The sequence below is a fragment of the Clarias gariepinus genome, chromosome 12 (genome assembly GCF_024256425.1).
Source record: "Clarias gariepinus isolate MV-2021 ecotype Netherlands chromosome 12, CGAR_prim_01v2, whole genome shotgun sequence".
In the NCBI taxonomy this organism is placed as follows: Eukaryota; Metazoa; Chordata; class Actinopteri; order Siluriformes; family Clariidae; genus Clarias; species Clarias gariepinus.
Window position 1 is genome coordinate 31,973,912 of NC_071111.1, and position 13,470 is coordinate 31,987,381.

At 46.1% G+C, this 13,470-nt stretch overlaps 1 protein-coding gene across 13 annotated transcripts in view; it reads right to left on the reverse strand.

Annotated features, from left to right (window-relative positions):
* Positions 1-13,470, reverse strand: part of plekha5 (pleckstrin homology domain containing, family A member 5) — a 120,625-nt gene that overhangs the window by 32,092 nt on the left and 75,063 nt on the right. For 9 of the 13 annotated variants that reach the window (XM_053508223.1, XM_053508222.1, XM_053508221.1 and 6 more), the window contains 3 exons: positions 11,000-11,083; positions 6,802-6,840; positions 2,441-2,561 (listed from right to left, as the gene is read on the reverse strand). In XM_053508223.1, coding sequence (XP_053364198.1) covers positions 2,441-2,561; positions 6,802-6,840; positions 11,000-11,083 — 244 coding nt within the window. The remainder of the gene's footprint in view (positions 1-2,440; positions 2,562-6,801; positions 6,841-10,999; positions 11,084-13,470) is intronic. The other 4 variants (XM_053508219.1, XM_053508216.1, XM_053508227.1 and 1 more) reach the window with 1 other exon arrangement.

The following is a 13,470-nucleotide window of genomic DNA, read 5'->3' on the forward strand; positions in this document are numbered from 1 at the left end:
TTAGAGAAAGTAAAAGCAGAAAGGAGAAACAGATGTAAAGTGCATTACAGAGAACAGAAAGCTCCCTGTGTGATGTGTTCGTTTCTGTTTTACCTGAGACCGCCGCCATCTCGCTGTGTAAGTTTGTAAGCGCCATTTCTTTCTTTTGCTCAGGAGATCATAATTTGTAGTGCACTTTAATTTTACTACAGATGCTAAAACTATTTTAACATCTGTAAAATAGTCTTCAATGTTGATTGATCTTTTTGCAAGTTCTCCTCAGATATTCATCTACATCAAGTGTATAGAGCTGCTGATCTCCCCAAAACATGACACACTGATATCTGATGTATGAAAAAAAATTTTATCAATCGAGTCTTCATCTTGCTCTAAGACTGATGTTGATTCTCCCACATTGGAGCCCGCTCCATCCTGCCCCACTGCACCCCCATCCAGCCCCACTGCACCCCCATCCAGCCCCACTGCACCCCCATCCAGCCCCACTGCACCCCCATCCTGCCCCACTGCACCCCCATCCAGCCCCACTGCACCCCCATCCAGCCCCACTGCACCCCCATCCAGCCCCACTGCACCCCCATCCTGCCCCATGTGGGAAGGATAGACGTCTAAGGCTAGTCTGTCTTTTCTGATTCCACAGAAGAGCTACTGCAGCACTCCACATCCAGCTCTAAATAAATGAACGCTGGTTTGATAGAAAGGAGTCAAAACACACAGACAGTGCATATGGAGTTGCGGAGCTGCAGAAAAGTCAGGGTGCCCATGCTGACCCGTATCCTCCACCAAAAGATCCTACAAGGGGCATCAGAACTGGACCATGGATCAATGGAAGAAGGTGGCCTGGTCTGATAAATTATGTTTTCTGTTACGCCATATGGACAGTGCGTGTGTGTGCACGTGTGTACTTGGGTTGGACATGACACTAGGATGAACTATGGGAAGAAGAAGGTGAGTGTGCAGAGGCAGTGTGATGCTCTGGTTCTGGGGGTGCAGTGGATGCCCACCACTGCACCCCCATCCTGTCCCCCAGTGCACCCCCATCTCGCCCCACTGCACCCCCATCCTGCCCCCCACAGCACCCCCATCCTGCCCCCCACTGCACCCCCATCCCGCCCCCCACTGCACCCCCATCCCGCCCCCCACTGCACCCCCATCCCGCCCCACTGCACCCCCATCCTGCCCCCCACTGCACCCCCATCCTGCCCCACTGCACCCCCATTCTGCCCCACTGCACCTCCATCCTGCACCCCTGCCCCACTGCACTCCCATCCTGCCCCCCACTGCACCCCCATCCTGCCCCCCACTGCACCCCCATCCTGCCCCCCTGCACCCCCATCCTGCACCACTGCACCCCCATCCTGCACCACTGCACCCCCATCCTGCACCACTGCACCCCCATCCTGCACCACTGCACCCCCATCCTGCCCCACTGCACCTCCATTCTGCCCCACTGCCCTGACCCCACTAGGCCCCGCCTCCTCCCTGCCCTGTGCTCTATGTGGGCAGCTGAACTTTTTGTGCCCGATGTCCCCACATTCGAAGCACCTCATGCTCCCAGTGCTGGCGTACAGCATGTATGATTTCCCCTCATGTGTGACTCTAAATGAGATGTCCAGAGTGGACTCAGTCAGGAACATGAGCACTGTACGCCTGAAGGACACGACATGCTTTAGCGCGGGGTTTTTACAGTTTAGAGACAATATTCTCATACTGCTCACGATCTTACCGAATAGAGACAATTCCCTCTCTATATCCTCATCGGGGATAAAAGGAGGAATGTTCGATACGGTGACCTTCATTGTTGTAGCACCCAGCGGAGTAACGGAATAAAGTTCTACAGCTGATGTACGAGTTCCCTCTTCTCACCACGGCCTCGTTTATCCGCGATGCGGACACGATGCTCTCTCACCCGATACACTCTCCCACCGCCAGCAACACCCGCTCCACCGACACCACGGCGCTCACCTCACAGCGCAGCCCGTGACGGAGTGAGAGAGGACGGGCTCCACCGCTCGGGTGAGCCGCCATCCCTGCACCCCGCCACGAGACCTCCACACAACAGCGGATTAAACTAATATCGCCGTGTGATCGCCATTGTTAGATGTTTAATATATTTATTCATGTTTGTGCTTTCAAAAAAAAAGCTCAAAAGTGTTAGAATGTTATCAAAAGATTTGAAAAGGCTCTTTTGCTCTCACACCACACTCCACACGCTGCTCTCTCACACCACCTCCCAGCATGCACCAGAGAGAGAGAGAGAGAGAGAGAGAGGAGGGAGGTTTGGAGAGAGAGAGAGAGAGGGAGATAGAGAGGAGGGAGGGAGAGGAGGGAGGGAGAGAGAGAGAGAGGAAAGGAGGGAGGTTTGGAGAGAGAGAGAGGGAGAGAGAGAGAGAGGGAGAGAGAGAGAGGGAGAGAGAGAGAGGGAGAGAGAGAGTGGACTCACTCTGGTTGCGGGGCTGCTCGGTTGTGTCATGTAGTCCGAGCCTCCCGTGTAGTTGGACGCTTCACTCATGATGCTCGTGGGTCGCTCCTTCTTCTCAGTGGCCGGTGTTTTAGGTGCTGGTCTGAGATTTAAAAAGAGGGATTGATGGGAAAGAGGAGAGAGAGAGCGGGTTGAGCAGCGGACAGGGTGATATCGCATACACACATTAGCAGGATGTTTAAGATGCAGCAGAAGCTAAGGAAGCAGTGTGTCTCTGTCCTGGACCAATACCGCTAGATAAGTTTAATAAAAAATACATCAAGCACATCTTAAAGAGAGAGAGAGAGAGAGACAGACAGAAAGAGAGAGGCAGAGAGATAGGAGAGAGAGAGAGAGAGAAAGAGAGAGGCAGAATGTTCATGTAGTCGAAAAGCAAAGTGAAGAGGATGATTAACAGATCCCATGCTTCAGTTTTATCCTCACTCCCCATCAGTCTCATTAACCCGAACCATCTCTCTTTGTGTCCGTTTCCAAAGTATTTGTTGGAGCAGTCAGTCTGAGCTCCAGTCTGGGCAACAGAAGGATATCGAGTGTTACAGTCGTCCCTCTTTTAATTTCCCCACAATCGTCCTAAAATATTAATAGTCTTAAAATGTCAGCTTTTTTTAAGAAACCCATTTTCTTTTGTAATTTTATATATATATATATATACACACACACACTCACCTAAAGGATTATTAGGAACACCACACTAATACGGTGTTTGACCCCCTTTCGCCTTCAGAACTGCTTTAATTCTACCTGGCGTTGATTTAACAAGGTGCTGAAAGCATTCTTTAGAAATGTTGGTCCATATTGATAGGAGAGCATCTCGCAGTTAATGGAGATTTGTGGGATGCACATCCAGGGCACGAAGCTCCCGTTCCACCACATCCCAAAGATGCTCTATTGGGTTGAGATCTGGTGACTGTGGGGGCCATTTTAGTACATTGAACTCATTGTCATGTTCAAGAGACCAATTTGAAATGTTTGGAGCTTTGTGACATGGTGCATTATCCTGCTGGAAGTAGCCATCAGAGGATGGGTACATGGTGGTCATAAAGGGATGGACATGGTCAGAAACAATGCTCAGGTAGCCCGTGGCATTTAAATGATGCTCAATTGGCACTAAGGGGCCTAAAGTGTGCCAAGAAAACATCCCCCACACCATTACACCACCACCACCAGCCTGCACAGTGGTAACAAGGCATGATGGATCCATGTTCTCATTCTGTTTACGCCAAATTCTGACTCTACCATTTGAATGTCTCAACAGAAATCGAGACTCATCAGACCAGGCAACATTTTCCAGTCTTCAACTGTCCAATTTTCATGAGCTCGTTAAGATGAGTTATTTGATGTGAGTTAAATGAGTTATTTCAGTCAAAGTTGCTCTTCTATCAGCTTGAATCAGTCGGCCCATTCTCCTCTGACCTCTAGCATCAACAAGGCATTTTCGCCCACAGGACTGACGCATACTGGATGTTTTTCCCTTTTCACACCATTCTTTGTAAACCCTAGAAATGGTTGTGTGTGAAAATCCCAGTAACTGAGCAGATTGTGAAATACTCAGACCGACCCGTCTGGCACCAACAACCATGCCACGCTCAAAATTGCTTAAATCACCTTTCTTTCCCATTCTGACATTCAGTTTGGAGTTCAGGAGATTGTCTTGACCAGGACCACACCCCTAAATGCATTGAAGCAACTGTCATGTGATTGGTTGATTAGATAACTGCATTAATGAGAAATTGAACAGGTGTTCCTAATAATCCTTTAGGTGAGTATGTGTGTGTATATATATATATATATATATATATATATATATATACACAGACACACATGCATACATCACACACAGTAAGGCAAAAAAGTATTTATTTAGCCACCAATTGTGCAAGTTCTCTCACTTATACCTCAACTATGTCCCTTTATGAAAGACAAAATAAGAAAAAGAAAATCCAGAAAATCACATTGTAGGATTTTTAAATAATTTATTTGCAAATTATGGTGGAAAATAAGTATTTGGTCAATAACAAACAAGCAAGATTTTTGGCTCTCACAGACCTGTAACAACTTCTTTAAGATGCTCCTCTGTCCTCCACTCGTTACCTGTATTAATGACATCTGTCCACAACCTTAAACACTCACACTAGACCTGCACCAGGCTGGGAAGACTAACTCTGCAGTAGGTAAGCAGTTTGGTGTGAAGAAATCAACTGTGGGAGCAATTAATAGAAGTGGTGTGCAAGATCTCACCCTGTGGGGTCAAAATGATCACAAGAACTGTGAGCAAAAATCCCAGAACCATACAGGGTGACCTAGTAAATGACCTGCAGAGAGCTGGGACCAAAGTAATAAAGGCTACCATCAGTAACACACTGCACCGCCAGGGACTCAAATCCTGCAGTGCCCCCTGCTTACGCCAGTACATGTCCAGGCCCGTCTGATGTTTGCTAGAGAGCATTTGGATAATCCAGAAGAGGATTGGGAGAATTTCATATGGTCAGAAGAAACCAAAATAGAACTTTGTGTTTGGAGGAGAAAGAATGCTGAGTTGCATCCAAAGAACACCAAACTTACTGTGAAGCATGGGGGTGGAAACATCATGCGTTGGGGCTGTTTTCCTGCAAAGAGACCAGGACAACTGATTTGTGTAAAGGAAAGAATGAATGGGGCCAAGTATCATGAGATTTTAAGTGAAAACCTCCTTCTATCAGCAAGGACATTAAAGATGAAACGTGGCTGGGTCTTTCAGCTTGACAATGATCCCAAATGCACCACCCAGGCAACGAAGGAGTGTCTTCGTAAGAAGCATTTCAAGGTTCTGGAGTTGCCTAGCCAGTCTCCAGATCTCAACCCCATAGAAAATCTTTGGAGGGAGTTGAAAGTCCGTGTTGCTCAGCGACAGCCCCAAAACATCACTGCTCTAGAGGAGATCTGCATGGAGGAACGGGACAAAATACCAGCAACAGTGTGTGAAAACCTTGTGAAGACTTACAGAAAACGTTTGACCTCCGTCATTGCCAACAAAGGGTGTATAACAAAGTACTGAGATGAAATTTTGTTATTGACCAAATACTTACTTTCCACCATAATTTGCAAATAAATTCTTTAGAATCATAAGCAGAGTGTAGCTGGACTATTTAAAAGCAGAATAACAGGTCTTTGAGGGTCAGAAATCTGGCTGATAAGCAAGTGATCAAATACTTATTTGACACAGTAATTCACAAATAAATTGTTTAAAAGAAAAAAATCATACAATGTGATTTGCGGTTTTTTCTTTTTAGATTCTGTCTCTCACAGTGGAAATACACCTATGCTGAAAAGTGTAGACCCTTCATGGTTTCTAAGTAAGAGAACTCGCAAAATCACAGGGTGATCAAATACTTATTGACCTCACTGTATATATATATATATATATATATATATATATATATTAGATAAATAAAAATAGTAAAAATCAGAGCCACAAATACATCCAGTCTGGTCCACAAGTATTTGAACAAGGACGTATTTTCCTGTTTTTGCCACCACACTCAGTATTAAATATAATTTTATTTATTATTATTATTATTATTATTATTATCATCATCCAGTTAAATTTTCTTTTTCGTAATCAGCCCAATTATTATTATTAACACACATCATTAACATTCCAGGGCGACCTCAGTGCGCTGCATGAGAGATGGTTTTTGGTTAAAGCGAAAAAAAATAAAAATAAAAATCTGTAGTGTCCGTAACCATGTCAAATTCATGTTGCAACATCTTAACAATTTAGCATTTCATAATAATACACTTTTTCAGGTTTATAGTTACAGACACTAAAACATAAAAGGAGCATAAAATTGTATTTAGCAAATGTGTTTCTTTTTATCTGATAAAAATATAAATGTGTATGAATATTTACAAAAAAAAACTACGCATGGAGTCACCTATCTGAAAATTCTCTTTGTCTCCTGGGTGAGACACGTTTAGCACAGATACCATGTTTTGGCCGTCTACACTTCACCGTGATGAAAACTGTGACCTTCATGTCTCATGTCTGAAACCCCCGTCCCCAAAGATCTTCACCTTGCTTTGGACATACCTTGATCATTCTGGAGGACAAACCTGTACAACATACTGTACACACGTGTATTACATTGGAGAAGACATTAGTATGGTGACAGAGATACTTCGTCTCTTGGTATTAGTTATACTCTCGCCATAAACGCTGGATGTTGTGAGTATGAGCACAGCTGTGACTGGATTAGGAAGGGGAGTGAAAGGGATGTTAAGGGAGTGAAAATGAACCCTGGCACAGGTCCGGTGTCTCCTGACGTCAAATGGCAGAGAATTACCTGCTCACAACACGATGGACAAGTTTCCCACAATTCAGGCTACAAACAGAGAGAAACAAAACACTAAATATCACTAAATGAAACATAATTGAAATGTCAGACATGCAGGAAAAACTCAACCTTAAACAGGGGGATGAAAAATAATAAATAACAGAAAAAGTGAGAATCTGTTTAGAAGAAAATAAGGTGTGAGCTAAAGAGCGGCAGAGCGACTTGTTTATCAAGCGCTCAGGCCCGGCGCAGCCCCTCACTCCATCACCGCTGTGCGATGACTGAGCGTTTGCTTTAACACGGACCACTGCAACCTCCTGAACATCACCTCTGTATTAGCCTGCTCCAATAACACCAGTCTCGGCCAGACACCCGCCGCGGCGACACGCTGATTAACACGAGCGAACGCCGCTGCAGGAACACTGCGCCTCTGTGTCAGGAGGCTGGAATGGATTTTGTGCTCAGAAAGGTCCAAATGTTTCCAGCTATTCAACAGCGGAGAAAGCGATTAGTGTACCACTGCTCCAGACTCATACATCACCGCGACTGAGAAAAACATCCAATGTATAGCAGAAGGACGCCAAATGCAATAAACCGCCAATTTATCAAGTTACTGCCCTCAGGCTGAGACACTGACTGGGACGCGCGCACACACACACACACACACACACACACACAGTTCCACACTTATGTGTCTGTAAGGTAAGGAGGTAAATATATCATACATCATATTAAATATTATATACAGCGCTGTGCAAAAGTCTCGACACCCCCCCCAGTCTTGAGTCCTCCAGGCAGTTTCAGAGGAATGTGTTTTGTGTTTGTTAAGCCACACAGTGACCTGTCAATCATTCAAGCATCTAACTGAAGTCCTGAGCCAGTGAGAAACAGGAGCAGATGATGACAGATGACCAGGAGGTGATTAGTTTACTGCTGATGCTGAGGGGTTGGAACAGACGAGAGGGGAAATGAGGTCGCTGCTCAGGTTTATACATAAACAACCAGTTTTTAAACTGGACCTTTAGGCACTTGTCGCAGTAAAACCTTTGCTTCTGGTTCTTTCATTTAATCAAAATCATTTAATTTAATATGAAAAGATGGGGGGGGGGGGGGTTAAGACTTTTAAACAGTACTGTATATATGAATGCATTAAACGATGCAGATACAGGTCGAGAAATTCCGTTAACGTTCACATCCTACATGAGCATGAAGGCGTAGTCTGATCTCTGTGACTTTAGCCCTGGCATAGCTGCGGGTACAGACGGTCCAGACGGTCCAGACGGTCCAGACGGTCCAGTCTGCCACATGACTGACTTGTTAGAGAAGTGTTCCTATTGTAGTGCCATGTTATTTGTTTTAATCTTCATTCATTCGTTCACTTGTACTAAATATAGAATGTAGGAGCTCGGATGCTGTTGCGTCTCCGCTAGCTCTCGCGTCAGTACGACTGTCACACCAGCGAATCACGTCCTCATGTTCCTTTCTCACGTCCTCTTACAACACACGAGTTTCTGCTGCATTCATAACAGGAGCTCGGTGTGGACCGAGAGGAAGTACGGAGAGACTCGGACCCGAGAAATGTGTACTCGACCCGTAAGAAGCGTTATAGCGTGTCGCAGTGTAACTCCTGATCCTCAGAACGGTGCACGTCACTCGCTGCCTCTAAAACTGCTGAGTCAATCCACATAAGACTGAGACGGAGTCAGTATCTCAGTCTGTCATCCCAGTCTGCATTTACTCATCGGGAATAAAACCGTCTGAAACTCAACAGTCGTACATCAGGATTATTAGGAACCAAACGTCACGGCTCATTCTGAATCATTCTGTTGAATAGACACCTTCAGCACCACATCTTCAGCGCATAAACATCAGTTACAGATGTTAGAGAGAGAGAGAGAGAGAGAGAGAGAGAGAGAGAGAGCAGACGCACTAAAAATAATCAGAGCTTTACACGCTTAAGAGTCTTCTGTGAATTCTTTTCAGCTCATCTGCTCCTCTCTCACCCAGCATGGTGACAGACTGACTGCTTAAATTTAGGACAGAATAAAAAGACAACAGTCACATTCACACAGAGATCTGCTAATAAGAACTCCTCACTATCTTCTCACTGACCCCACTGACCTGCCACAATGCTGAGGAGCACCTCACACGCCCCAGAGCCTCACACGCCTCAGAGCCTCACACGCCTCAGAGCCTCACACGCCTCAGAGCCTCACATGCCTCAGAGCTTCACCTCACTCGCCTCAGAGCCTCACACGCCTCAGAGCTTCACCTCACACGCCTCGGAACGTCCCTCGCCTCAGAGCCTCACACACCTCAGAGCCTCACTCGCCTCACCTCACACACCTCAGAGCTTCACCTCACACACCTCAGAGCCTCACACACCTCAGAGCTTTACCTCACTCGCCTCAGAGCTTCACCCGCCTCAGAGCTTCACCCGCCTCAGAGCTTCACCTCACACGCCTCAGAGCTTCACCCGCCTCAGAGCTTCACCTCACACGCCTCAGAGCTTCACACACCTCAGAACCTCGGACCATAACACTGGCCCTTCCTTTCACACACGACTCATTCTGCCTCTGTCACTGTCTTCATTTACATTTAGGCATTTGGCAGACCCTCTTATCCAGAGCGACTTACATTTATTTTTTTTATCTCATTACACATCTGAGCAGTTGAGGGTTAAGGGCCGCGCTCAAGGGCCCAACAGTGGCAACTTGGTGGTTGTGTGTTTAGATCTTTGTGTCAGATGTTACTCTGGTCTACTGAAGAACTGTATAATTACAAGAACTTCATAAGAGTCAAAGGCTTTTATTGTTTATTACATTATATTTATGTAAAGACTCCGTGTTTCCAGTGTTGATCCAAGACCACTGCAGTTCACCCTGAGCGTGGAGTTTACTGGACATGGACCCAAAATGTCAATGATACACTTGGTTATGACGTTTGCCTTATGGCGAGGAGCTCCATCATGCTGGAGAAGACATTGTTCATCACCAAGCCGTTCTCTCGGTTGGTTGGGAGACGTTCCTCCTGGATGATGTTTTTGTACCGTTCTGTATTCATGTCTTTATTCATCGTCCTCCCGCACCTCACACATCACTGGTCTCAGGAGGCTTTACTGTTGATATGACGCAAGACTGATGGTAGCGTTATGAACACTGATGCAGCAGGTTTTGTGAAAATGAATCTTTGTGTTATTCTCAAAACTTTTGGCCCCCTGCTGTACAGTATGGAGCCCCACTGGAGCCCCGGGTTCAGCTCCAGAGTAGAGGGTTTAATCTGCAGTACTGATCTACACAGGGACTACACTCACGCCGGAACGCCGCTTCCACCGACTGCAGAATACTCGTTTAGGTTTAAAGGCTTGTTATAATGATTTAATAAACGTGAGTGGTGGATTAGTTAATAAAAAAGCTCTTATGTGGGACGTAACCACATTACAGTAAAGACTAAGAGACTCTTGTACTTTCTAAACCCATGAAGAGCCTACAGAGTGAACACTGGGCTTTACTGTTCTATAAACACTCACATCAGGGACCCTTTAAACAATCTGCATATAATTAGAATAAAGAGAGAGAAAGTAAGACAGGAGATTTTGGGAATAAAGTTGCAATGCGCATAAAGTTATAACTCTCTAAGATTCCTATGTTAAACTGATGGAGGTTAATGATTTGGTGAAGGAGCTGTGTGATGATTATACTGCCGTCACTCAGGCCGAGTGTGTAATGGCACACTGACTCAGCATTAAGATACCATAAAGTCCAGATGACATAACACACACACACACACACACACACACACACACACGAGTCCCAGTGTGCAGACAGCGCGAGTGTGTGTGTGTGTGTGTGTGTGTGTGTGTGTGTGTGTGTGTGATGCCTCAATCCAGTGCCACTGAATATACCCTGAATATCCCATCACATGCTGGATGCAGAGCACAACATCCCCCCCCCCCCCCCAGGCGAGTCACATGACACAGTGCTGAACCCGTCTCCAAGTCGAAATCAGATTCATCCTGATGCAAACTCTGTGAAATTCTGCTGCTACACACAGTTCACTCCGCACACTTAAATCAATTTGGACGGCAGAACAAACACACACTCGGCTAAAGAGGAATGAGAGAATACTAGACAGCTGTTAAAACTACAGAAGCTAAAGAGAGAGAGAGAGAGGGAGAGAGAGGGAGGGAGAGAGAGAACACACTTACTGTTCATTGACGACGAAGATGCAGTTGTCTTGTGATGGTGCACCAGAGACCGGATGTTTACATGTCACTTTCCTCTCATTGTGACTGGAGAGAGAGAGAGAGAGAGAGAGAGACATGAGACAGAAGACATTTATGTTTAAAGCTTTACTGGTCATATTTTCTGGTCAGCAGGGTGCAGGATCTTTTACAGGATTCTCCAGAGATAATCAGCGGTACCTCGGCATAGAAATTTTATCCGTTCTGCAGGCAAAAGTATTTGTCCAAACCTGTTAATTATTGAACTCAGGTGTTTCAATCCGCACTGAAGGACAATCTTAGTGCTTCAGCATACCAAGACATTTCAGACAACGTTTTGTTTATCAACTTTGTGTCCACAGTTTGGTGAAAGCCCTTTTCTATTCCAACATGACTCCGCCCCAGTGCACAAAGTGAGGACTATACAGTAAAGACACGGTTTCTTGAGTTCGGTGTGGAAGAACTCGAGCGGCCCGAACACAGAGCCCTGACCTCAACCCCATCGAGCACCTTGGTGATGAACTGGAACGGTGACTGTGAGCCAGACCTTCTGGTCCAACATCAGAGTCTGACCTCATAAACGCTCTACAGGATGAACGGACACACATTCCCACAGAAACACTCCAACATCTTGTGGACGGCCTTCCAAGGAGAGTGGACGCTGTTAGAGCTGCAAAAGGGGGACTGACTCCATACTGAAGTGTGTGTGTTTGGATACAATGTCACTGCAGGTTTGGACAAATACTTTTGTCCATAAAGTGTGTGTTCCTTAAAAAATACAATAGTACAACATTCCCTCCGCCTGGACTCCCTTCACACCATATGAGCCCAGTGCACGTCACAAACTGTGAGGAATCATTTTGGAATCAATGTCCGGCTGGAGAGACAGAAGCGTATTAGCGAGGTGTTACCAGAGCAGCTTGAACACCCCGAGGACCTCAAACCGTACACTGCAGGGGTGAACCGTGTCCCTCTATATATATATATTCTCTTAACTCCTGTTTAGTGCAGATGGCGATAGAGAGCACAGATTACATCATCACTCCGAAATCTCTCATGTCTGTATCTGTCTGTATCGAGAAAAGGGAGATCAACTCGGACGCAGAGAGGACGCTGGCGTGCATGTCGCCGCTTCTTGGATCCGTACAGTTATATTTCAGTTACATTTTGAACACTAGTCAAATAATCCTGCTTGTCACAAAGTTTTTCGAGCTGTTGTTTTCCTCTGTGTCTGTTACTACAATCTAACTTGCGATTGCCGGACACTGCTTTAGTAACGCCAATTATACCGATGTTTACAAACTGAGTTGTGGATTAGTTACCTACCGTGTCCTCGGTGCACAGGATCTACTGCGATCTGCCCACCTGCATCACTGCTAACATCACTGGAACTGTTCTGTCAAGTAGTCCTCCTTAAGCCACCCTGCTGTCTGAGTCTCTTGGAATATAACGATAGCGTTGGTTAGCAAGCCAGGCTAACGCTAGCAGGCAAGCTAAGTGCTGTGATTACCGGGTGCTTCTCCTGTCACGATGACGCCCATAAGATACACCGCAGATGAACTCTTAAAACTCAACACTGCGCTTCTCCCAAATTGCCTTGAAGTCATTAAATCGCTTCACCTCCTGAGACGGCCACCCTATGTGCATAGGGCTGTTCGTCACAAGTTTGTTTACACGGACAAAACTCCGGCTATTCCTGTGATTACCGGTCATGCTTCCTTGCGAAGACGCCTCCAACGCAAACCACGCCCATCACCTGCCAATCTCCGGACCCTGGCCTGCGTGGACAGCTCTGCACCCACATACAGGAAAGCCTCCTTCATGTTACAGAACATCAGATCCATAAACAATAAAGCGTTACTTATCCATGACATTATCACAGAGAAAAAAATAGACTTTCTATGTTTAACTGAAACATGGCAGAGCCAGCAGGACTTTGTCAGTCTCAATCAAGCTACCCCACCTGGCTACACATACATACAAAAGCCTCGTTGCCTGGGTCGTGGTGGTGGACTTGCTGTCATACACAATTCTGATATCTTGGTCAAAGAACATCCTGTCAATGCTTCATCCTTCGAGTGTCTCCATCTTGCTCTGACTGGGATTGCACAGCTACAAGTGGTCCTTGTATATCGACCACCCAAAGCTTCCACCTGCTTCCTCCCTGAGCTCTCGGAGCTGCTTGCCACCGTCTGCCCCATGTCCCCATCTACTATTCTACTAGGTGACTTTAACATCCATGTGGACTCTGGCAGCTGCTCTTTTGCGGCCGATTTTCTGTCACTTTTGGATTGCTTTAACATCACCCAACATGTGCTTGGCCCCACCCACATCAAAGGACATACCCTGGACCTGGTGTGCACCACTGGCACACCACCATTACATCTTCAGTGCATGGACCTGGCCATATCGGACCACCATGCTGTTATGTTCTCTGTTCCTCTGCCCCTACTCAG